General features: G+C 37.2%; 1 protein-coding gene across 1 annotated transcript in view; it reads left to right on the top strand.

Annotated features, from left to right (window-relative positions):
• The window catches only part of KIF14 (kinesin family member 14), a 56,051-nt gene that overhangs the window by 1,919 nt on the left and 28,643 nt on the right, over positions 1 to 25,489 (top strand). Inside the window, exons 2-18 of the mRNA XM_049635193.1 lie at positions 987 to 2,217; positions 4,173 to 4,427; positions 5,153 to 5,240; positions 6,270 to 6,368; positions 7,151 to 7,203; positions 8,666 to 8,696; positions 9,269 to 9,376; positions 10,237 to 10,353; positions 10,824 to 10,939; positions 12,500 to 12,672; positions 14,267 to 14,414; positions 14,676 to 14,739; positions 17,186 to 17,370; positions 21,174 to 21,276; positions 22,310 to 22,470; positions 24,481 to 24,628; positions 25,171 to 25,323. Coding sequence (XP_049491150.1) covers positions 1,103 to 2,217; positions 4,173 to 4,427; positions 5,153 to 5,240; positions 6,270 to 6,368; positions 7,151 to 7,203; positions 8,666 to 8,696; positions 9,269 to 9,376; positions 10,237 to 10,353; positions 10,824 to 10,939; positions 12,500 to 12,672; positions 14,267 to 14,414; positions 14,676 to 14,739; positions 17,186 to 17,370; positions 21,174 to 21,276; positions 22,310 to 22,470; positions 24,481 to 24,628; positions 25,171 to 25,323 — 3,117 coding nt within the window. The 5' untranslated portion in view covers positions 987 to 1,102. The remainder of the gene's footprint in view (positions 1 to 986; positions 2,218 to 4,172; positions 4,428 to 5,152; positions 5,241 to 6,269; positions 6,369 to 7,150; positions 7,204 to 8,665; positions 8,697 to 9,268; positions 9,377 to 10,236; positions 10,354 to 10,823; positions 10,940 to 12,499; positions 12,673 to 14,266; positions 14,415 to 14,675; positions 14,740 to 17,185; positions 17,371 to 21,173; positions 21,277 to 22,309; positions 22,471 to 24,480; positions 24,629 to 25,170; positions 25,324 to 25,489) is intronic.

Raw genomic sequence — 25,489 nt, 5'->3', positions numbered from 1 at the left:
CCAGCCCATGGACACTTGGGTTGCTTCCATGTTTTAGTCATGTGGAATAATGCTGCTATGAACATGGGTGTACAAATGTCTCTTCAAGACCCGGCTTTCAGTTCTTTAGGTTACATATCCAGAAGTAGAGTTTCTGGATCAAAAGGTAATTCTGTTTTTTAATTTTTTGAGGAACTTCCATACTCTTTCCCACACTGGCTGTGCCATTTTATATTTCTCCCTGTCGTATTCCAGGGTACCAATTTCTCCAGTCCTTGCCAAGACTTGTTTTTTTGTTAGTAGCCATCCTAATGGGTGTGATGTAGTATCTGATTGCAGTTTTGATTTGCATTTCGCTAATGATTAGTGATGTTGAGCATCTTTTTTATGTGCTTGTTGGCCATTCATATATCTTCTTTGACATGCACTTTTTACATCTTTTAAGTCGTTTGGGACGTTTGGCCTGATATAGTGGTTATCTGTGTATTCTTTCTAGACTAAGGAAATGGGAACAGGGTCTTGTTTTTGAAATCCATAGTATCTGTCAGATGGCCTGGCACATAATGGGGACTCAGTAAATATTTGTTGCACAATGATTATAAGCTCTTTGAAGGCAGAGATTTGTCTGAAACTGCTTGGGAATAGTATCTGAGGAGGAGATCGTGGTTTATTCTAATGTGTTCCTCTGGGAAGTTACTTTCACAATGGAAGTTTCTCATATTTAAAAAAAAAAATGTTTTTTTTTTAATGTTTATTCTTGAGAGAGAGAGCATGAGCAAGGAAGGGGCAGAAAGAGAGAGGGAGACACAGGATCTGAAGCAGTCTCCAGGCTCCAAGCTGTCAGGACAGAGTCCAACGCGGGGCTTGAACTCACAAACCACGAGATCATGATCTGAGCTGAAGTTTGATGCTTAACTGACTGAACCACCCAGGTGCCCCTAAGGTTCTCATATTTTTTAAAGTCTGTTTAGAGTCGGTGTAATCTCATTTTTTTTTTTTTTTTACAGTTTAGCAGATAGTTTTGGAAACTGATACTTAAAATATGGCTGGAAGTCAAATGAATGTCTAAAGAAGAGCTTAGTTGCTTCACTGACCTCCTTTTTTAAGACAACTTGCTGCCACAATGTCAGTGTTCACCACACATAATAGAAACAACAGCGATATCCTTGGTATACCTTCTTCCCCAGGGAGTTCCTCGCTGAATGTCCTCACCCATGGTAGCAGACCTGAGCTGCATTTGATGTCGGATATGACAGAATGTGAACACGATGATCCATTATTGAGATCGGCAAGGAAAATCAGAGACATAAACAGTACTTATGTGATTTCTGCCTGTAAAAAAACAGGAGATGTACCTCTGACCCCTAACCCTGTAGGTAGATTGGCACTTCAGAGAAGAGTCACAAGGAACAAAGAATCCTCTTTGCTTGGCAGTGAGTTGGGAGACTCCGCCGAAAACACTGCAGAAACACGTCTTACGTTGCGGCGGCGTGCTAAACCAGAATCAGTGGAGAAGCGGAAAACAGCTCAAACAGATTGTGGGGAAAAGTGGAAAACAACACAGAATGTGGGCAGTGCAGCCGAAAATGATGGTGCCTCACTGGAAGCTGGTACAAATGTAAGGACTGTACATAAAGATAAAAACCCTTGTATTGCACCGGTTGTACCTTTAGCGGACCCAAAGCGCATTAAAATGATGGCCGCTGAAAACCACAAAGAGACATTTGTTGCCCTCCCTGGGGCAAATGAAAAGGTCGCACTTAAGTACTTAAGTAACAGAGCACCCACTGGTTCCCAGGGTCAGACTGAAGCTGTTCCATCGGGACGCTTGGCAACCAAACCTCTTCCGAGCAAGGTGAACATCAAAGTGTCGGAGAACCTACCTCACAGAAGTATTGGGAAGGATACTGCAAAATCTGCAAATAAATTTGAAAGCTTAGAAAAAAGAAGAACACCTACAAAATACATCGTAGGACACCGACTGACACCGAAGTGTGACACGCCACAGCTGACGAGCCCAGCTGCGTCGTCACTGCTGAAAAAGAGGGTGCCTAGCCTGCAAGCTACACAAAAGCGAACAAGTTCTCTGCCTGCAAATGAAAGGGAAAGGTCACGAGAAAATACACTCCCTCTTGAAGAGGAAACCACAGGTCGGAACCCCCCTGCAGAGACAGACCCCTTAAAGGTGGAGAACAGTCAAGTGACAGTGGCGGTAAGGGTGAGGCCTTTCAGCAAGAGGTATGTTACACCTTTTATGTTTTCTATTTATCATTATTATTTTAATGTTTATTTACTTTTGAGAGATAGACGGAGTGTGAGCGGGGGAGGAGCAGAGAGAGAGGGAGACACAGAATCCAAGGCAGACTCCAGGCTCTGAGCTGTCAGCACAGAGCCCGACGTGGGGCTCAAACTCACGAACCCTGAGACCATGACCTGAGCTGAAGTCGGACACTTAAGCGACTGAGCCACCCAGGCGCCCCTCACCTTTTAATGTCTAAGGCTGAGCTAGTGACACGTAATGTGTGTAATTCCTCTCTGCTTTTGGAAAGTGAGCGTATTCGCGTATCTTCAGGCGTGGCATGGCATTTCTATGTAGAGAGGACTTTTAGGTTTAGTTGTAGTACCCTGAGTATTTTTGATGATTGGCTGTCAAATTAAAACATTGAAGTCACTGGAGTTTGTAAATGTAAATTTCTTTCGATATACTGCTTTTAACAAGTGGGAAATACTTAAGTCTCTAATGTAGTCTGCTTTCAAATCTGCAAGATATGGTGGGCTATTCTCTGTTTCCCTTAAAAAGAGCACTTGTTAGCTCACTTACTCCCCATAAATGCCCTTCCAAAACCCCTTCCAGTGTAGAATCATCCCCATCATCATCTCTGATCTATAGTAGTTATAAATGCAGTGATATATTAGATTTGATTTTGATGGCAAAAAAAAAAAAAAAAAAATCTGTCTCCAAAGTGATTGGGAATGAGATGGTCACAGATTACAGGTAAGGCTGAAAAAGATGGACGTGAATGTGGCATCTGATTATTTTTGAGTGTTTTATGGAGTGACCGTGAAAAGCTTCAGAGTTAGTAGTTTTTGACTTGTATATCTAAGCAAGATATGAGAGGATATGGTGGCAATGGGAAGGAGCCTCTAGTTTGAACCTAAATCAGTAGTTTGAGGCAAGTTACACAGTGCTTTAAAGCCTGTTAGTAAAAATGTGGGGTTAGTGACAGGTGAGAGAACTGAGGGTGAGTTGACTGGAGAGAGAGAGGGTGGGGAAACCTAAAAGGCCTCCAGAATCATGATAGGATGAGAGGCAACAGAAAGAACAGAGCTGGTAGGAACAAACCCCATGATGGAGGACTACCCCGAAGAGAACTTAGCAAGGGACCCAGTGCCTGATTCCAGACTCATCAGACAAGCCCTGTAAACTGTGTTTATAGCCGGGGTGGAGGGGCATTTGTCAAATTGATGAGGCAGGTGCTTTCCAGGACGAATTCTGATCAAAAGCAGAGTTGGGACAAAAAGGGGTATCTGGGACCAAACAAGGACTGATAATGTTCTCCTGCAAAAGTAGAGTAAGTGGAAGATTTCTACGTAGGTCTGAGATGCAAGAAGGATGGACATGAAGATCCATAATATTAAGGGAGATAACCTAACAGAGGGAGGCGCCTTTGGATTAACAGTAACAATAGCTAGTGGCCAAAAGAGATTTATGATTGAAATTATACTTAACTGAGTTTGTTGCACTTATATTTGCATTTCATGTCAGCTTCATATAGAAGAGTATAGGTAGGTTATGGTAGGTGGGATGAGAGAAGGGAGAGCTCAAGAGAAAAAGGAAAAAGATGGAAAATCCTGTAAAAGGAGGGTAACTTTTCAGATAACATTTTTGGAACTCCATTTGCCCTTTAAGTGGTGGCAACTGGAGCCAGGGGAAGTATATTTTGGAAAACCACCATAATTATGTTAGCTGGTCTACACTGTCCACGGAAAACTAAAGAATTATCTTGCCCTACAGGAATTTTATATTTAACTGGTTTTGAGGTTCTTATTATATTTCATGGGAAAAATACTCAAAATAATTAAAATAACTTAATAGTTTTCTTTCTGCTTCTTTTTCTTTTTTCTTTCTTTCTTTCTTTTTTCTTTCTTTCTTTCTTTTTTCTTTCTTTTTTTTTTTTGTGCTTCTTTTAAAGAGAGAAGGTTGAAAAAGCATCCCAGGTGGTCTTCATGGATGGAGAGGAAATCGCTGTGGAACATCCCGACATGAAACAAGTTTATAATTTTATTTATGATGTTGCATTCTGGTCTTTTGATGAATCCCATCCAAACTATGCCAGCCAAACAACTGTTTATGAGACCCTAGCCGTTCCGCTCCTGGAACGAGCCTTTGAAGGCTACAATGCCTGTCTCTTTGCTTATGGTCAGACCGGCTCTGGAAAATCATATACGTAAGTTTTATTCCAAGTACAATTATTGAGAAACCTTTAAGTCTTTGGTGAGAAGCAGCATGGTTTGATAGAAAGAATGTGGTTTTGAAACCATACAGATCTAGGTTCAGATCTCATCCATTTTATATACCGGTTCTGCAAACTTGGGCAAGTTACTTAACCTCTGGGCTTCAGCTTATGCAGAAGATACTGTTTAGCTTGTAAGTGTCAATGGCCCATTTGACTGTACATTATATTTCTTGTATAAACCAAAGCCCTGAGAGGTTATTTTGTAAGTATTCTTGTGAGAATTAAAAGTAAGTCATCTGATAAATGGTAATGGTATACCTGTCCTAGAAGGAGATACTCAGAATTTTAACAGTAGCTAACGTTTACTGAGTTCTTACTATATTCCAGGAACTGTATTAAAGACTCTGCTTATACTGTCTCACAACAACCCTCTGAATTAGATAGTTCCTATTTATTCCCATTTTATAGAAGAGGAAATTGAGGTTTATTGGGGTCAAGTATCTTGTCCAGGGTCACAGACCTAATAAGTGGTGAGATCAAGATTTGAACTCCAGAAGATTTGGCTTCAGAGCCTACGTTGTTAGATTTTAATGAGGTTTACTTAGCTTGCTTCCCATTCACTCCCAAACCCTTTTCCCCAAAAAGAATTTTAAAAATGCTAATTTTATGTAACTTCTCCCCCGCATCCCACTCCCCATTTATTATGTATTTTTCAGGATGATGGGACTTAGTGAGGAACCAGGAATAATTCCAAGGTTTTGTGAAGATCTTTTTGCTCAAGTAGCCAAAAAACAAACCCAAGAGGTATGTTCTCATCTGTAAACCTTCATATCAGACTAGAAAACAGTCAAATCAAATTAAAATCAGAGTCCTCGCCGCTAAGGAAATAATGGAAGATGTGCTGTGATAGAATATACAAGATAGGAGGGAGATAGGTTTTCTTAGATGAGGGAACACAGCTTATTTTGAAAGGAAACAGCAGTTTTTAGCTTGGTGAAGAGGGGGAAGGACATTCTAGGCAGTGGGAGCCAGTGTGTGCAAAGATTTGAAAACGAGAAGGTAGGGGGGCGCCTGGGTGTCTCAGTCAGTTGAGTGTCCAATTTTGGCTCTGGTCATAATCTCGCGGTTGGTAAGTTCGAGCCCCACATCGGCCTAGCTGCTGTCAGCACAGAAGCTGTCAGTGCAGAGCCTGCTTCAGATCCTCTGTCCCCCTCTCTCTCTGCCCCACCCCCACTTGTGCTCTCTCAAAAAATAAATAAGCATTAAAAAAAAAAAAGTAGAGAGACTTTGGGAATCTATAAATTGTTTACTTTAAGCATGGAATCTTGAGGGTGGGGGATGACAAGAGATGAAACTAAAGAAGCAGGCAGAACTCAGCTTGTGAAGGACTTTATGAGTCATGCTTCCAGGAGTCTAAAAGGCTATAGAAGGTCAACAGGGAAGTCAAAGGATCATCTTTGTTCTTAAAAAAGATAGCTTTGGCTGCAGTGTGGCGAATGGATTGAAAGGAAGTAGAACTAACTGGATGCAAAGAGATCAGCTGTGGGACCTGTTAACTGTGTAAGGAAGGCATGACAAGGAGCTAGATTAAGTCAGTGACTGTAGGGTTAAACATTTGAGAGATCTTAGTAAGTAGAACTTATCTTCTTTGAAGAAATGTCTATTCAAGTCGTTTGCCTATTTTTTAACTGGGTTGTTTGTCTTTTTGTTGTTGAGCTGTAAGAGATCTTTATATATTCTGGATACTAGAACCTTATCAGATATATGATTTGCAAAAAAAACACAAGGGTTTTTAAAATAAGTTGCATGCTGTGTCTCTATTCCTCCTATTAGGTCAGCTACCACCTCGAAATGAGCTTTTTTGAAGTATATAATGAAAAAATTCATGACCTTCTGGCTTGTAAAGGTGAAAATGGGCAGAGAAAGCAACCAGTAAGATTGAAACAATTTACAATTTGCTTTTAATTTGTTTTTGTAAATGCATGTAGTTATATTGGTTCTCAAGATGATCTAGAGAGCTTACATTTTGACTAAAATTGCTGTTAAATGATAGCAAATGCTTGGAATCTACAGTCTAAATAAGTAAATCGATAGTAAATAAGCTGAATGTTATTGTTAGTGGAAATTAACTTAGGTATCAAATTTAACCTCTTGTAAAGCAAATATTGTATACAAATTAAAGATAAAATATTTGTTCCAGAGTTGAGTCGGACCACTTAAGTCAAATGCCAAATCCCTAAAAGTCTATAAAGCCAAAACCAGAAGTTTAAAAACTGTGTTGTTATTATAGAATATGTATCTTACCAGATTATTTAGCAAATTGAGAACATTTGTGGTTACAAAGTTTAAAATGTATAATGTAAAACTGAAAACAATTTTAACTGTCTGAAATTTATCGAACATATTTTAGAGACATATTTAGAAGCATAGAGATACTAGTTACTGCAGGTCTTAAGAATAAAGAACTAGTAAGATATTTGATGCTACAGTCAACTGTAGCATATTGTGTGATTAGAAAACAGTTTGGATATTGAAATTGTCTTAATGCCTTACAGATTTGTGTTTGTGAGAACCTTTATATTTACCCCTGGGTCAAGTAAAGGCAAATCTCTTTGCCTTAAACTCAAAATATAGACAAAAAAATCATTTAAAATTATATTTTATATGAAATAATTTGTCATGCCCTTAATAGTGCCAATGTTTGCTTCCACTAGCTGAGAGTAAGGGAGCATCCTGTTTCTGGACCATATGTTGAAGCTCTGTCAATGTAAGTGTTTGGCTCAGCAAGAGCAAGGAGAAAAGAAATGAGTAGAGTGAATATTGTTCTCATTTGCCTCCCCAGCTTTGAAACCCTGGATAACTATTTAGCCTTCTATTCTTAATATTATTCAAATAACCATTCCTTCTCTTTCCAACTAGAGTGTGGGCTGCGTGTTTTTGTATTTGTTTATGTATTTCACAACATGTGTAAAGTGCCGAGCATAGAGTGTTATGCTGTGTGTGAAATACTTGATTTTTCTCCCTACCCCCCATCTTTTCCCTATTAAGTTAAGCCTTCCCTCTTGAGCTGCTTTATATATCTATTACTTGAAGCGAAGAGGGGAGAAGGTAATAAGATAAGGTCAGTGTTGAGAGTGTGAAACATACTGAGTCATTTACTTCATCTTTCAACACTCCAACTGCTTTCTTATTTTTTATTTTTATTATTTTTATTATTTATTTATTTTTTAATTTACATCCAAGTTAGCATATAGTGCAACAAAGATTTCAGGAGTAGATTCCTTAATGCCCCTACCCATTTAGCCCATCCCCCCTCCCACAATCCCTCTAGCAACCCTCTGTTCTCTATATTTAAGAGTCTCTTATGTTTTGTCTCCCTCCCTGTTTTTGTATGATTTTTGCTTCCCTTCCCTTATGTTCATCTGTTTTGTATCTTAAATTCCTCATATGAGTGAATACATGATATTTGTCTTTCTCTGACTAATTTCGCTTAGCATAATACCCTCCAGTTCTATCCACGTAGTTGAAATCGCAAGATTTCATTCTTTTTGATTGCCGAGGAATACTCCATTGTATCTATATACCACATCTTCTTTATCCGTCCATCCGTTGATGGACATTTGGGCTCTTTCCATACTTTGGCCATTGTCGATAGCGCTGCTATAAACATTGGGGTGCATGTGCCCCTTCGAAACAGCACACCTGTATCCCTTGGATAAATGCCTAGTAGTGCAATTGCTGGGTTGTAGGATGGTTCTATTTTTAGCTTTTTGAGGAACCTCTGTACTGTTTTCCAGAGTGGCTGCACCAGTTTGCATTCCCACTAAATGCTTTCTTAAGGGAAAGGGAAAGTGATTAGGAATGGATTCGGCTCCATTTAATAAAACTGGGATTATGTTAAGATCCATACATACCAGCATATCCACCCCCATGTATACATCAAGTGTATGTTTTGGTCTCATGAATTAGACTTGAAAATTATAATGTTAAGAGCTAAGCTGCTTCATTAATTAAAATCATACTTTTTGGTAAAATTAAAGCATTTTATTTTCTACCCTTCAAAAATGGAGATAGTGAAAGATTCTGTGAGAATCAGTATAATAATACCTATGAATTATTCAATTGTGGTCGTTAGAGGGTAATTATATAATTGAGAGGTTATTATATTATGAGAATAAGAGTGTAATAATCAGTTAAATTGATTTTGTCTTCTTACTTTTTAAAAATAGGAATGTTGTCAGTTCTTACTCTGATATCCAGGTAAGATTGATTGTGTTTTATTTTCTTTCCACTAGATAAAGATCATAATCTTAAGTATTCATAAGAATATTTCTCCTTAATTACTACTTACATAAGTAAAAAGTTAATCTTGTTAATTCATTATGAGCTGATTTTGTTTGTTAAACTTTAATCAAAAGAATTACTCTTCTTAACTAAAAATAAAAGTTGACGATCATAGTAGTTGAGAGTTATTGAAATAGCATTTTAAAAATATGATTTGCCTGGCTGGCTCGTTTGGTAGAGCATGTGACTCTTGATCTTGGGGTTATGAATTTGAGCCCCAAGTTGGGCATAGAGATAACTCAAACGTAATAAAATCTTAAAAAAAAAAAAATAAAGGTGTGATTTCCTGTTTCAGATATCTGTGATGGAAACAAAATTGACAATGGGAATACAAATTATTAAATGATAAACATGTATTTATTTCATTTTATAAACAGATTATAAAGCATATATGTTGTCAAACATGCTTACGTAACTTTTTTGTTCCTTAATTTGTTCCAATAAATTTTAGTTTACAGTTCTGACCTCCCTCTCTTCTTTCCTCTAAGAGTTGGCTAGAATTGGGAAATAAACAAAGAGCGACGGCTGCTACTGGTATGAATGATAAAAGCTCCCGATCGCATTCAGTTTTTACCCTGGTGATGACCCAGACCAAGGTATTCTTTCTGTTGATTATTTTCTTAGGTAAGATAACGACCGTATTCAGGTTTTATGTTTTTCTTATTTTATTCTTTAAATCAAAGGTAAGAGTATAGTAATCTATATATATAACATAATTGGATTTGAGTATACACAATAACTGAATCACTTTTAGTATATATGGCAGGGTTTTTTTTGCTGTTTAAAAAGTCAATAACATGATTATTAATTTATATTATTGGTGTTATCATATCAATATATGATAATAGGTTATCAATATATGGTAATTGTATAGTATTTGGAAAAACCTATCAGAAAGTCAGAGATTTTAAAAAATTCAGCCATAGGTTCCGCTACTCAAATAAAGCATCTCTAAATATTGTGGTATATTTTAGTTATTTTACAGTCACACTTAAACACATTTACAAGATCTACAACAATTTTATGCTATTAAAATTCTTTGCCAAATATAATTTTTCATAGCTGTGAAATATTCCATTGACTATTCCAGTTCCTCAAGTTTTTCTCTACTGTTGGACATTTATGTTGCTTTTAAATACCTTGCTCCTTTAATGTTGGGATAAACAACACCTTTGTGTTCATTAAGCTTTTGCTCTATTTATGGTTTTTTTTTCTTTAATAGAGTAGTTGTGAGTTTTTCTCTCTTTAAAGTCACTTCTTTGTGGCATAATGCAAGCATTACTCTGTATATTCTTGGATATGTATGCATTATAAGTTGTCACAGATTCATGAAGGGATAGTTTCAAAAATAAATGAGTGGTTTGTAATCTTGTATAACTTTCCATTTCAAGACTTACATTGATAGCAAGTCATAGAAGAATTTATGACATACTATTTTACTATCCTTTTGCTACAGATAGAATCTGTGGAAGGTGAAGAACATGATCACAGAATAACAAGTCGGATAAACTTGATAGATCTGGCGGGCAGTGAACGCTGCTCCACAGCTCAGACTAGCGGAGAGCGCCTGAAGGTAAATATGAGGCTTTGGTGGGGCACCTGGCTGGCTCAGTCAGTGGAGCATGTGACTCGATCTCGGGGTTGTGAGTTCAATCCCCACGTTGGGTGTAGAGATTAATTAAAGAAGTAAAATCTTTACCAAAAAATATGAGGCTTTTCTAATTTTGATAAAACTTATTCCCCACGGCATTATTTTTAGGAGATTAATATGAAATATATTTAGCAAGAGCAACAGCAACAATAAAAAACAAAAAACTTTATGTGCAGTTTATAGATTGCATTGCTGTGGTTTAAAACGAGATCTTTACCTTTCGTTTATGTTTACTTTTTAAAGAAAATTAGTAAATTTTGAGTTGTAAAAAGGTGGTAGTTTATGGTAGAAAATATTTACTCAATAATTATATGAGGGAAGGAATATATTTTGTGAAATAAATTTATTGCTGAGCAGGTATTTTAAATTAGATGTTATTATCTTGTATGCAGGAAGGTGTGAGTATTAACAAGTCCCTGCTCACATTGGGAAAGGTTATATCTGCGCTTTCTGAACAAGCAAACCGGAAGAGAGGTTTTGTTCCTTACCGTGAATCTGTTCTTACATGGCAAGTATCTTTTGAAGTACAAAAGAATTGTATAAAATATAGTGAATACTGTGGGGAAAAGAACAATTGACTGACTTCATGTAGCTTTGGGACAGAGCAGAAGTGCTTAGTGGTGTGAATTCTGGAGCTGACCTACATGGATTTGAATCTCAGCTCTGCATCCTATAAGCTATGTGACTTTGGTCAAATCCTTAATACTCTAAGAATTTTTTTTTTTTATTTATTTTTTTTAACGTTTATTTATTTTTGAGACAGAGAGAGACAGAGCATGAACAGGGGAGGGGCAGAGAGAGAGGGAGACACAGAATCCGAAACAGGCTCCAGGCTCTGAGCTGTCAGCACAGAGCCCGATGCGGGGCTCAAACTCACGGACCGCGAGATCATGACCTGAGCCGAAGTCGGACACTTAACCGACCGAGCCACCCAGGCGCCCCAAATCCTTAATACTCTAGTCTGTTTCCTCCTCTGTAAAATGGGGATAATAACAATGCCTACCTCTTAGGGTTATAGTGAAGATTAAATAATTAACGTAAAACTCTTAATACATAGTATGTTCTATATCCATGTAAGCACCTGTTACTATACTTACTATTTTTAGTGCTTAATGTTTAATGTTTGATATCACCGAACATGTTGGTATGTGTGTAAAGTGAAATTGTCTTGTTTATTTGGCTAGCATTTTAAGCGTTCAATATGTGTTTTCATTAATGAATATGTTTTCATAAATCAGATACATTACATTCAAATTACATCTGTATAGATTTAATATCTACTTGTGACAAGCATTAATACATCATAATTCTGGTAAGGACTGTGTCTCTACTTGACAGCAACATGTCTTTACAATTGGCTTATTAGAATGTAGTTGTCGCCTCAAAACACGTAAGGGAAAATCTAATTTGTGTGTGTGTGTGCCTTTTGAAAGTTAAAGAATAGTGAAATTCATTCTGCATTAATAAAGATAGGCATTTTAGTCTCATACTACCTTTTTTCTTCTAAAGTAAGGCTTTTGCATATAGTAGAAAACAAAATTTTTGTTTATATGTCCATTCATCATATTCAATATGAGCACCTGTTCAGAAAGGTTGTGGTAGCACTGGAACTACAGGGATGAGCAACACACATCGTTTGTTTCCTGAAGTAGCTCAGAGTCTAGCCTGGGGAGAGGGAAGAGCTACCTTACTAAATACTCGATGGTTAGCCATATTTTAAAATTTTGCACTGGTTATTGTTTCATGAAACAATATAAAAAGTATAAAAAGAAATAAAATGTTCGTGAGATCTAAAAGTAGCTACAAATATCAAAAAAGCTCTGAATGGTGGGGTGCCTGGCTGGTTCAGTCGGCAGAGCATGCGACTTCTGATCTCAGGGTCATGAGTTCAAGCCCTACAATGGCCACAGAGCTTATTAAAAAAAAAAAAAAAGTCCGGAATGGTGTTTGAGTGAAGAGTATAATTCTGTGTTTTATACCCTATTAGCTTGTTTTGTGCTTTCTAGATAATCACTGCTATTAAGTTGTTGTAGAAGCAAAGTCTAATTATAACTTACTTCCCTTGAAGGCTGTTAAAAGAAAGTCTGGGTGGAAACTCAAAAACTGCAATGATTGCTACAGTCAGTCCTGCTGCCAGCAACATTGAGGAAACATTAAGCACGCTTAGATACGCCAGCCAAGCCCGCATGATAATCAATATCGCCAAAGTAAATGAAGATATGAATGCTAAGTTAATTAGAGGTGACTATGTTTCTAAAAATTTAAAAATTATTTTGTAACAGTTAAATCTCAAATATTAATTTTAGTCATGAAAATGCAATTTAAGAAAATTAAAGATTTTTCTTTCATACTTATTTATAATAGATTTTAGTCATCATTCTACAGTGATGGTGGAAGTGATGATGGAAGGACAATGGGAAAGAGAATAAAGAAACCATCAGGAAAACTGCGTAGAAAATAGAGAGTGGGTAAAGGGGAAATAGCAAGTATAGCAAAATCATCTTACAGACTGAGCCATAGATGCATACAGCAAAATAACAATAATATTATTTACTATTTTTTCTCTTATGACCTTTTCTCCATTGTCATTCTGTTTATCAGCTCTACTCTTGCTTAGTTCATTGATCTAAAAGATAGTGATCCTGGGTGCCTGGGTGGCTCAGTCGGTTGAGCGTCTGACTCTTGATTTCGGCTCAAGTGATGCAGGGTTGTGGGATTGAGCCCCGCATCAGGTTCTGTGCTGAGCATGGAGCCTGCTTGGGATTCTCTCTCTGTCTCTCTGTCTCTCTCCCTCCCTCTGCCCCTCTTCCCTGCTCATGCACTCTCTCCATGTATAAAATAAAATACAGGGATGCCTGGGTGGCTCAGTCGGTTGGGCGTCCGACTTTGGCTCAGGTCATGATCTTGCAGTCCTTGAGTTCAAGCCCCACATCAGTCTCTGTGTTGACAGCATAGAGCCTGGAGCCTGTTTCAGATTCTATGTCTCCCTCTCTCTCTGCCTGTCCCCTGCTCATGGTCTGTCTCTCTCTCTCTCAAAAATAAATAAAGATTAAAAAAAGAAATTAAAATAAATAAATAAATAAATAAATAAATAAATAAATAAATAAAAAAGATAGTGATCTAAAGGCTTGAGTTTCTAGCAAAGGCCTAACTTCATTTATGCTAAATACTACATTCTGTTTATCTCTTGGGAATCACCTGCTGAGGATGGGCTTGAGCACCTGCTAGGAACCCTTGATTTGTGCAGTTTCTCTTGGCTTATGTGGAACTACCATCTTGTCATAGTCCTTTGTCCTCTGGTCCTTTTGAGCACCAGAGGGTGAATAGCTACTTCAGAGGAGAAGGCCAGAGAAGAACGAGTTTATTGTATCACAGTCCATTTTCTCTCTTTTGGATTCCCCTCTCTTTCACAAATAGGGCTGTTTTCATTAAAAATAAGTATTCTGAATTCCAGCTTGAAAAATCTTTGATTTTTATCAGACATGTTTTTATGAGTAAGGTTTGCCAGGGCCGTCCTAGTTTATATCTGCTGTCTCAGTGTGATGAATAGTTCTGCCTTTCCTTCTCAAAAGTGTCCCACTTTGGACACTACATTATATGGCCATAGTGTTTATGAGGCAGTCGGGGGGTGGGGGTGGAATTCATTAACATGGGAGCACTTTTTCAGGTTAAGTAGGGATTTATAGGTAATGTAAGTAAAGTAAAATTGATTTCTGCAAATATTGTTTTATTTAATAATATTTAAAATTTCAAGTAAGATTGGAGGATTAAGCCTCCTGTGGTAGTTATTACATACCAGATGTTGTTAATCATGCATCTTTTTACAAATATTTAGAATTGAAAGCGGAAATTGAAAAGCTAAAAGCTGCTCAAAGAAACAGCCGAAATATTGACCCCGAACGATATAGGCTGTGCCGGCAAGAAATAACATCCTTAAGAATGAAACTGCATCAACAGGAAAGAGACATGGCGGAGATGCACAGGTGGAATGTAGTCAGTACTTCAGATGTCAGGGTGTTGTCTGGACTCATTGGACTGGTGGGGCTGGGGCTGGTGGAGAGGGAGGAGCTTGGGAGGGGTCTGCAGCTCTGTTTCTCTACTTTCTGTGTGAACAGAGCAGTCCATCCCAGACTGTCATTTGTTAAATATTCCGAAGTGGCTTCCTAATCTTTACTGATGGTCTTTTGAGTCTCAGTATTACGTGTCTGGATATTTTTAACTCTATTATTTTTGTCTTTGGAAAGAGCCTGGAAAGAAAAATTTGAACAAGCCGAAAAAAGAAAACTTCAAGAAACAAAGGAGTTACAGGTATCATTTCAACTCTAAACTGATTTGAAAATTAAATAAAGATGACAGTAAATATGCAAATCTAATTTCTCAAATACTCATTGCATACTGACTCTGTACAAAGCAATACCATAAACAGAACTGGTGTAAAGAAGTGTCGAGATAAAGATTGTGATTAGTTAGAGCCCATGGCTGTGTTGGAAAGTTAAAATATAAACAAACCACCTAATTCTATTTACTTTGGTTCAACAAATATTAAATATTTGTGCTGTGCTGGGCATGGGGGTGGCCCAAGATGAATAAAATGTAGTTTTGGCCCTCAGAGAGCATGTGATCTGAAGGGAGGTTTACAAAATGTAAATAGATGATGGAAATGCAGTTTGACTTGACTCAGTTGAACCATATGACACTGCCATTTTTTAGATAAAAAATGGTTGAACACTGGGAGGGTCATGGGGTCATGTGGTTCAATCTAATGCAATGAAAAGTGTGTAAAAGGTAGAGAGCAGGAGATGGGAGGGAGTAATTAACTTTGATGGGGATGGTTATTAAGGAGGACTTTAAAGAGAAAGAGACAAGATTTTGTTAGGCTACCAAAGTCAAGATTTCTAAGCAGCAAGTCCCATATTCAGAATCATGGAGGGACAACACAGCTTGGATGTTCATGGAATTAACTTGTTTATTAATGCTGGTGACAGAGATTAGACTGGAGGGAGATGCAAGATTCAGATCATGACATAGTTACGAATTTGAATTTAGGTGACTAGGAGCTACTGAAGGGCTCTAAATGGAAAGGGAGTGACATGCGTAGACTTGTGTTTTAATAGATTATTCTGGTAATGGTGGATTTGATGGAGGAAAGACTGATGATGTGTGGGGAGATTATTCATGTAGGAGCCTGTTACCATGTTTAAGGCAAGAGATGGTAAGAGCTTGGAGGAAAGAAGTGGTGGGGGAATGTCTAGTGGAGGAGCTTGATTCATGAGATAGAAAGGTGTTAAAATTGATAGGCGCAGAGGGTGTTTTTCGATGTGTGTGTTGAGAGAAATGGAAAAGTAAAGAATGATGCCCAGGTTTCTGAAGTGTGTGCATTGCATTGTGAAATTATGAAGTCATCATAGTGGTCAAAGAAGTCCGACGACAGTGGGTTAAAGAATGACTAAGGAAATAGAGCCATACATGTAAACCTGAAAACCTCAAGTGGGAACTGAAGGAATCAGGAAGGGGCTGTGAGATTGTGGGGAAATTTTATTTTGTTCCTTTTGGTTTTGTTTCTTTAAAGGATGGAAGAGACTTAAACTTTTTTTAATTAATTTATTTATTTACTTATTTTTGAGAGAGAGCTAGAAAGCCTGAACAGGGGAGGGGCAGAGAGAGAGAGGGAGAGAGAATCTCAAACAGGCTCCATGCCGTCAGGCTCCAAGCCTGATGCAGAGCTTGATCTCAGAAACCATGAAATCATGACCTGAGCTGAAAACAAGAGTCAGACGCTTAACCCACTGAGTCATGCACCCTGACTTAAACTTTTTTATAGGAATCAAAAGCCCTTAATGGAATGAGGTTCTAAAGGGAGATGGGAGAGCATGGGTCAAGGGCAAAGGTATTGGCAGCCAAGGAAACATTTCAAATGATTGGTAGGCAAAGTATCATAAGAATTGAGCGGAAGGGTGGAATATTCCTTGGTAGTGGTCAGTCCAGCTTCACAGAAGTGAGATTTGAGTTTTGAAGATTTGGCTTTGAAGCTTGGGCAAGATTTTGATAGGCAGAAAAAAGGAAGAGTGCATTCTAGGAAAGGAAAATTATGTGAGAGTAAAGGTATAAAAGTTTAAGGTGTGCTCAGAAGAGGATGTGTAGATCAGTTTTATGGGAGCAGGCAGTTTGTATAAGGTCATAGGGAGATAAAATTGGCAGCATATGTTATGGTTAGTTTATTGATTTTCAAGCTAAGAAATTTGTTTTATCCTGTGTGAACCGGAAAGTGATTGAAACTGACCAGGGAGTTGACATTTTGAGAATACTCTTTCAGGAGCATTAATTTGGTATAGGATGTAAGATGGACTGAAGACAGGAGGAATTGTTGACAGGGCGATCAGGAGGCTGCTGCAGTCCTTCAAGTATGAGGTGATAAGGGTGTGAACTAAGGTGATGGCAGCAGACACAGCAAAAGGAACTGACCCATTCTAAAGACAATCAGTCAATAAGAATAGTCACAGTTTGGGGATGATGGATTGTTGTATGAGAGGGCTGAGGATGGTGAAGATCAAAGAAAGGTTAGCATAACTCTAAAAGTCTAAGAAGTATGATGGTAAGAGTCATAGAGAAGTCATGAAGTAGAGAGTCTAAGAAACCTTTATTGAGACCTCACATACAGTGATTTTAATGTTTAACATAGACCATTTATTTTAGGTGGATTTAATAATTTGATGCTTGTCATTAAGGTTAATTTGTTTTCTCTGATCTCTGCTAGAAAGCAGGAATTACATTTCAAATGGACAACCATTTGCCAAACCTTGTCAATCTCAATGAAGATCCTCAGCTATCAGAGATGCTGTTATATATGATAAAAGAAGGAACAACGACAGTTGGAAAGTATGGACCAAACTCAAGCCATGATATTCAGTTATCTGGGGTGCTGATTGCTGATGATCACTGGTATGTCATTCTTCTAAAAATAAAAAGGCACCTGTTTATTTTTAAATAGGCTTCTGTATCTTGGTAATGTATGGTTTCCTTCACATGAGGCGTTCATTTATACTGATTCTTTGGTATAATTCTTCAAATGCATCTTTTAGCCAAGGCAAACTGACATTCTGAGTGTTTCGCAAGGAAGATAGGTTAATTACTCTCAGTGTGAGGTACAGTGTAATGCTATTTCTGTTTTGGTGTATGTGATCTCTTGGTTGAGGGATCATTTCTTTTCTTGGAATGATAATCATTGACATTAAACTAAACTTCCATCCATCTTTTTTTATTTTTTAAGTTTATTTTAAGTAATCTCTACACCCAATGTGGGGCTTGAACTCACGACCCCAAGATCAAGAGTCACATGCTCTTCTGAGTGAGCAAGCCAGGCACCCCAAACTTCTATCCACCTTACATGGCAAGATTTTTGGTTGGACTGAGAAATTAAAAGTTTTTTGTTCGATGTGAATTTTGTTCATATGAATTGAATGATTATATACATATTGTTGGGATGACAGTGTACGTAAACTGTTTTGGCTCCGTGTTGTTTTCAAGATTCATTCATGTTGATGTTCTTTTATTTTTACTGCTGTGAAGTATCTTATTAGGTGTATTTATCTATCTTTTATATTATTACAGTATATCTCTTGTTGATAGACATTTGGATTGTTTCTAATTTTTTGTTACCACGTTACTGCTGTGTCTATTCTTATACATGCCTCTGGGTACAAATGTGGAGAGTTTCTCTAGAGTAAGTTTCTCAGATGATAAACTGAGATGTGAGCCCTCAAGTGGTAGCCAGTAGGAACTTGGGAGGCCTGACCTACCAGACCAGTCATGTTTAACTGTGAGCAGCCTTTCTGTTTACCCTGATCTGCTGTATAAATATTATGATGGTCTAATTATGCTAAAATAATATTAATTTTTAAAGTTTGAGAAACACTCTTAGATTATATCTAAGAATACTTGAGATTATAGGATATGTTCTTATTCAACTTTACTTCAAAGTAATTTCAAATTGTTTTCCAAAATAATTTTCCATTTGTTTTCCAAATTAGTTTTCCAAAATTTGTTTTCTGAATTTGTTTTCCAAGATGATTATGAGTTTTTACTTCCATTGGCATTGAGAGTACCTATTTTTCTATATCCTTGTCAACACTTGGTATGCTCAGACTTTAATTTATGCCAGTATGGTAGACATGATATGGTATCTCATTGAGGATTCTTTTTGCATTTCTTTGACTAATGGTCTTTCATGTATTGGCCATTTTCGTTTTCTTTTATTTTTTAAATGTTTATTTATTTTGAGAGAGAGAGAGAGAGAGAGAGTGAGCAAGTGGGCGAGGAGCAGAGAGAGGGGGAGAGAGAGAATCCCAAGCAGGCTCTGGGCTGTCAGCGCAGAGCCCAATATGGGGCTCCATCTCACGAACTGTGAGATCATGACCTGGGCCAAAATCAAGAGTCGGGCATTCAACCAATTGTGCCACCCAGGTGCCACTAGTTTGTCTTTCTGTGACTTGCCTATTTATGTCTTTTGTCTGTGTTTTAGTTGGATTGTTTTTTTACTTGGTAATTTGTAAGAGTTCTTTATATATTCTCATTGCCAAGCCTTTGTTTTGTGTGTTGCAAGTATCTTTTTTTTCGTGTGTAGTTTATCTTTTCACTCTCTTATTGTGCCTTAGGATGGATCAAAGTTCTTCATTTTATTGTAGTACATAGCATCAATCTTTTCCCTTTACAACAGTTGTGTCTTCTTTAAGAAATCCTTTCCACGCTGAGGTCATAGAGATGTTCTAAATTTTCTTCTAGACGTTTTGAAGTTTTGCTTTCACATTTAAGTCCTTAAGTAGTTCTGGGGTTTTTTGTTTGGTGTGAAGTAGGGATCTAAATTCATTTATTTCTCATGTGAATCACCAATTCTCCCAGTATCATATATTAAATAGTATAATTGCTTCTTTTGTGATCTGTAGTGTTCATATAAAAATTTTCCAAAAATATGGGAATCTTTTTCTTCTCACTAATACTCTCCATAGTCTTAATTATTTGAGCTTTATAATGTCTTTGTATCTAGTATGGCAAATCCCCTTCTTCAGGTCCTTTTGTTCTTCTATTAGTTCACTGCTTTCTATAACAAATAAATCTATTATTTACACCAGTGGCAAAGATACATAACATAATCCCGAAGTGTTAATGGTCCAGTAGGGGACTAGGAAGTCCCCTGCTTGCCTGGCAGTCTGTATTTCCCCTTTTAGTACGCTCATCACTATTGTCTTACTCACCACACAGTGAGCTTTATGACAGCTGGGTTTGTGTCTGTCTTCATTGCTGAGACATACCTAGTACATGGGGGCTTAATGAATGAAAGAACTTCAGTAGCTGTCAATGTGTATTAATGTTACACGGGTCTTGCATTCTTAGTGCTTAGAAGTAAAGTCCACTTATAGTTTGAATCCTAAAGACAAGCCTCTAGCATTTAAAAAAAAATTGTTTTTAAGTTTATTTATTTTGAGACAGAGAGTGTGGGAGGGGCAGAGAGAGACGGAGAGAGAGAATCTCAAGCAGGCTCTGTACCATCAGTACAGAGCCTGATGTGGGGCTTGAACTCACGAACTGTGAGATCATGACCTGAGCCAAAACCGAGTCAGACACTTAACCGACTGAGCCACCCAGGCGCCCCAAGCTTCTAGCATTTAAGTTGGTCCTTGAAGGACGGAAGCAATAACATTCTTCCTATGTTGAAGAAATGACTCAAAAGAGAGAAGCTGATGTCAAGGCAAATTCAGGTTTCTGATATGGATGGTTGAGTATAAGATAGGATTCTTATGGGGAAACAGTGATGGATAAAGAATGTTGGTGGTTGAAGCCAGATTGTGGAGAGTTCAGAATGCCAGGCCAAGGAATTTTAATGTTAGAGTAGATAGACCTAGGAGAGAGAAGGAATCGGAACAAGTAGATATTATTTAAATCTTTACCTGGCTAAGACCCTAGACTGGTAGGAAGGATGTATTGCTTAGGGGTGAGCTATTCCTTCCAGATTCTTTTCTCTAGATGCCCCATTTGAACCGTTATTCTTTAATTATAGATCTTGGAGCCGAATCGACAGCTAGAGGTTTTGGGTTAGGACTCAGCTTTTGCTGCTGTTTTTTCCTCTCTGTCAAGTTAATCCAAAGATGACTTTGGAGTGTCTTTCCTATTCTCTAAATAAAAAGACTCAAAGGAACATGTAGCATTTATAGCTGATTTTCCATAGTGTCAGGGTCCAGTTAATTAGATTTAAGGAGTCTAATCTAAGCATCTAAATGCTTCCATGCTTTTCCTTCTGTATTACCCTACTTTTCATGAGAAGAGAATGTTTGTTTTCCTATGCATCTTTAAAACTCCTACATAAAACCAGAAATTAAAAAATAAAACACTTAAAACTGTTTCATTCATAGGTCACTATTGTCAATCTTCTAATGTTTTTTCCTTGAATTTATTTCATTTTATTTTTGGGGAGAGGATTGGTATTTTTTAAAGTAGTTGTTATCAAAATATATATAGTGAACATCCTTCCCACCACTGGTGGACAGAATTGCTAAATAAGCCAGGCTTTTTTTCACCAGAAGTTCAAAATATAGTTGGAGGAAAATAAAAGAATTTTAAGTTTTTTTGGTCAGAAATTGATACGAACCTTAACACCAAAGGAATAGCCCAAGCAGGATGATTTCATATTGCCCGTTTCTTACTTTTTCATCTGTCTTGTAATTATAACAATGTGCTTCTTATCTTAACAGTATTATAAACAATTCTGATGGGATAGTGAGTATCATCCCAGTTGGAGAGGCAAAGACATATATAAATGGAAAACATATTTTGGAATCCACAGTATTACATCATGTAAGTTAGCTGGTGATAAAAGTATAACAAATTGTTTCACTTTGGGCAAGTTGTTTACTTCATGTGAATCCCAGTTTTCTCCTAAGATAAGGTAGTGAACTAGATTAAGGATTTTTTAGTTTTAAAATTATCTTTTCTATTAATTTACTAATTGCCTTTGTGTAAAGACACAGGTTGTATCAGTGTAAACCAGTACCTGAAGAGCTGACCACTGATAACATCATTATATGTCCAGTAAAGAGCTGAGCTTTGGAATTAGGCCAGACAAGGCTGAAGCCCTGGTCATTTGCTAGGTGATCTTTGAAAAAAATTATTTAACTAGGGTGATTATATATCACCCAAAGCGGGACACTTTTGAGAGCATTTTCTTTTCTTTTCTTTTTTTTTTTTTAATGTTTATTTATTTGTTTTTGAGAGAGAGAAAGCATAGGCCAGGGAGGGGCAGAGAGAGAAGTAGACACAGAATCTGAAGCAGGCTTCAGGCCCTGAGCTGTTAGCACAGATCCCGATGCAGGGCTTGAACCCACAGACCATGACATTATGACCTGAGCTCAACCGACTGAGCCACCCCGGTACCCCGAGAACATTTTCAATAATTACAGTGGGAGAACAGGCATAAACCAGTGTGTTGCAGACAAAGCAAGACATTTGGTCACTTCATATATATCCTACTTTTCGGGGTAGGGGAGGCTTAAATGAAATAATGTATAGCTCTTAACACAGTGTTTGCAAATTGTAAGCTCAGCAAGTGCTTATTGTTAATTAAGTTCTGTGCTCTTTAGCTTCCTCATTCCTAAAGTTGAAATAATAGTAGTGTCTCATTGGGTTGTTGTGAGACATAAATGAGATAATGTATATGTAAGTTGTTTAACACAGTGATTGGCATATAGAAAATATTTAATGTTAGTTGCTATGATTTGTATGTTTATTATTACCATATTAGATTATATTGAATTGTTGAGATTAATGATTTGTCCCATGTAAGTTTGTGGTTCAAACTCACCTCAAGTAGTAAATTTTTTGTGTGCTTTAGGGTGATCGGGTGATTCTTGGTGGAGATCATTATTTTAGATTTAATCATCCAGTAGAAGTCCAGAAAGGAAAAAGGCCATCTGGTAGAGATACTCTTATAAGTGAGGGTCCGAAAGACTTTGAATTTGCAAAAAATGAGTTGCTCATGGCACAGAGATCACAGTAAGTATTATTGTTAATAAGAAATAGTAAGAATATGAGAGCAGTCTACAAGAGAGAGTTAATCATATTGTGTGTCTCCAGTATTAATTCTTTGGGTGTTAGTTTCTGGTGATATGATCTTTCTCTTGGCACATTCATTCATTTAACAGCATTTATTGAGCAGATGTTATGTATCTGTCACCATACTAGGAAATACAAAACATGGCTGAAAGTTAACTACTCCCCTGGAGGAATTTATCATCTCATGGTCTGAGAGATAGTTGTGATAGAGTTCCATGACAGAGTCCTGCACTGTGTGCAGTTTATGGAGTGAGGGGTACTCCTAGCCCCAACCAGGAATCAGCAAAGTTTTCTAGGTGATAAGAAGACATCCAATGGAATGGAGTCCCAAGAGACTGTTAGAAGTTAGCCAGCAGAACAGGGAGAGTGTAACCTTTTTTTTCTTTGCCCCATTTTTAGTTCCTGCAATATTGTAGGATTTCTAATTTAAGCAGTATCCTAGTAAACTAATTGGTGAAGTATACATAAATAAAATACTATGGAGTTTGGACTTTATCTTAAAGAATATGGAGTCATTAAAGAATTTTAAGCAGACAAGAGACAGACATGATCAGAAATCACGTTTTTAGAGCTCACCATGAGCCAAGTCTGGAGAATGGATTCGAGTCAGAGTGAGTGTAGATTGCAAATGCAGTTCAGAGATTGTCGAAGTCAGAGAAGTACAGTGTGGTGGGATCTGAGAGAGAGTATCAAGGAGGAAGAATCAACCAGGCTTGATGAACAAAGAAGATGAAAAGAGGAGGAATCAGAATGACTGTTATGGACTGGGCTAATCCTACTTTATCTTTTTTTTTTTTTTTAATTTTTTTACATTTATTTATTATTGAGAGAGAGACACAGAGCATGAGCAGAGGAGAGGTAGAGAGAGGGGAAGACACAGAATCTGAAGTAGGCTCCTGGCTCTGAGCTGTCAGCACAGAGCCCGATGCAGGGCTCAAACTCATGAACTGTGAGATCATGACCTGAGCCAAAGTCAGTCGCCCAACCAACTGAGCCACCCAAGCATCCCCCTACTTTGTTTATCTTTTAAAAGTCTGAACTTGCTTTTGCTCTTTTTAAAAAACATTATGGTACAATATAATGTAACATAAAATTTACTACTTTAACCATTTTAAAATGTACATTTCAATGGTATTAAGTATGTTTGCAATGTGTACAGCCGTCAAACTATTCATCACCCCCAAATGAAACTCTGTACCCATTAAACTGACTCTCCATTCTCCCTCTGGCTCCCCTCCTGCCCTGGGCCCTGGTCACTGCTAGCCTCCTTTCTTTTGCTATTCTTTTTTTCAGTAAAATTGGGAATGGAAATTTCTATACAGTACTTGCTAAAGCGTTGATTTTATTGGGAAGAAAGAAGCTTTTAGTTTTCTATATTTCTTGATGCTTTTTCCCTTACATATTGAAAGATGACAATACTAATTTAATGTTTTGACTTATCAAAATGTCAAATTATTATAGATGGTTGAAAACATATACTATCTGTTTTATCAGCTCTCATATTATTTTTAGTTATTTCAATTTTTTCCTAATCTATGACTTAAACGTGAATTAAAAGTTACTGGTATTTGAAATAAAATTTTTGTAGTAACCATTATTAAACATAAAATTTTATGTTTATTGTAATGTTAGCTATAAGATTTACTGCAGTGTTCACTATGACATCATATTTTTATATGACTTATTTTCTTTAAGATTAGAAAAATATATTTACTTAAATATCAGGTATCTGCTCTAGTAACCGAATTAGAAATAAGCAAATTTTTATCCTTTTATATTGCATGGTGTAAACAATTCTAAGAGCAGTAAAAGTTTAAGAATACTGTTGGTTGAGTATGGGAAAATTTTGAGTTTAAAATTTTTGTTTAGTGGAAACATTTTAAATTGATTAAGAACTATGGTATATAGAGGATTCTTAATATATTCTGTGAATATCTTGCTACTTTGTAGACTTGAAGCAGAAATAAAAGAGGCACAATTGAGAGCGAAGGAAGAAATGATACAAGGAATCCAAATTGCAAAAGAAATGGCTCGGCAAGAGCTTTCCTCTCAAAAAGCTGCATATGAAAACAAAATAAAAGCATTGGAAGCAGAACTGGTAAAAGGAAGAACTGGTTTTCTCTTTCTCTGCGGGTGCACCCCAAGTAACGTATTGGCTGTAAAATCGATTGTATCCCTAGATATCAAAGATTAGAGATAAAACCACAGTGGGTCCTGGCTTTCTTTAATTTTACTTTAGAAAGCAAGTTAGCAGTAGACAAATGGCTGCTGGAAGACGAAGAAAAATCGAAAAGCTTCTGTTCTTTTTTATGAGAAGGCCCTTCTTGCCTGAAAGCTTACATCTTGGTGATGCTCACAGCTCTGCTCTCACATCATCGCACAAATATTTCAAAAGGGACATCTTGCATTCCCACATCCCATTTTAGAGGAGAATGCTCTACAAGGTTTGACTTGTGATACTTATTCTAAGTTAGATCAGTCAGGCTGAATTAGGCAGAGGAACTACAGGGCAACTTTCTATTGGTGAGTGGATTTCTTACACACTGATTAAAGAAATGGACTCTCGTACACTTTTATATTATTTTTGGAAAAATGCTGTGTATTTTTGCCCTAGTTATTTTTTATTATTGTTCTTTAAAGAAAGAAGAGTCTCAAAGGAAGAAAATGCAGGAAATAAATAACCAAAAGGCTAATGACAAAATCGAGGAATTAGAAAAGGCAAAACAGCGTCTTGAGCAAGAAATATATGTCAACAAAAAGCTATTAGAAATGGAGACTTTGGCTGCAAAACAGGTAATTTCATTTTGTAGGTACTTGGCTGTATTCTGAGCAACAGTTGGATTTTTTTTTTTTTTTTAAGAACTTAAGGGACCTGAGAGGAGATGGCTGAATCTGGGTCTCCAGATGAGGAGGGCTCTTCTTTTTGTTTTGATTAAGATCACTTCATACATATATATAT

Source organism: Panthera uncia, chromosome F1 (genome assembly GCF_023721935.1).
Source record: "Panthera uncia isolate 11264 chromosome F1, Puncia_PCG_1.0, whole genome shotgun sequence".
In the NCBI taxonomy this organism is placed as follows: Eukaryota; Metazoa; Chordata; class Mammalia; order Carnivora; family Felidae; genus Panthera; species Panthera uncia.
The sequence above is the reverse complement of the archived record's forward strand: the minus strand, read 5'-3'. Positions and strand labels throughout refer to the sequence as shown.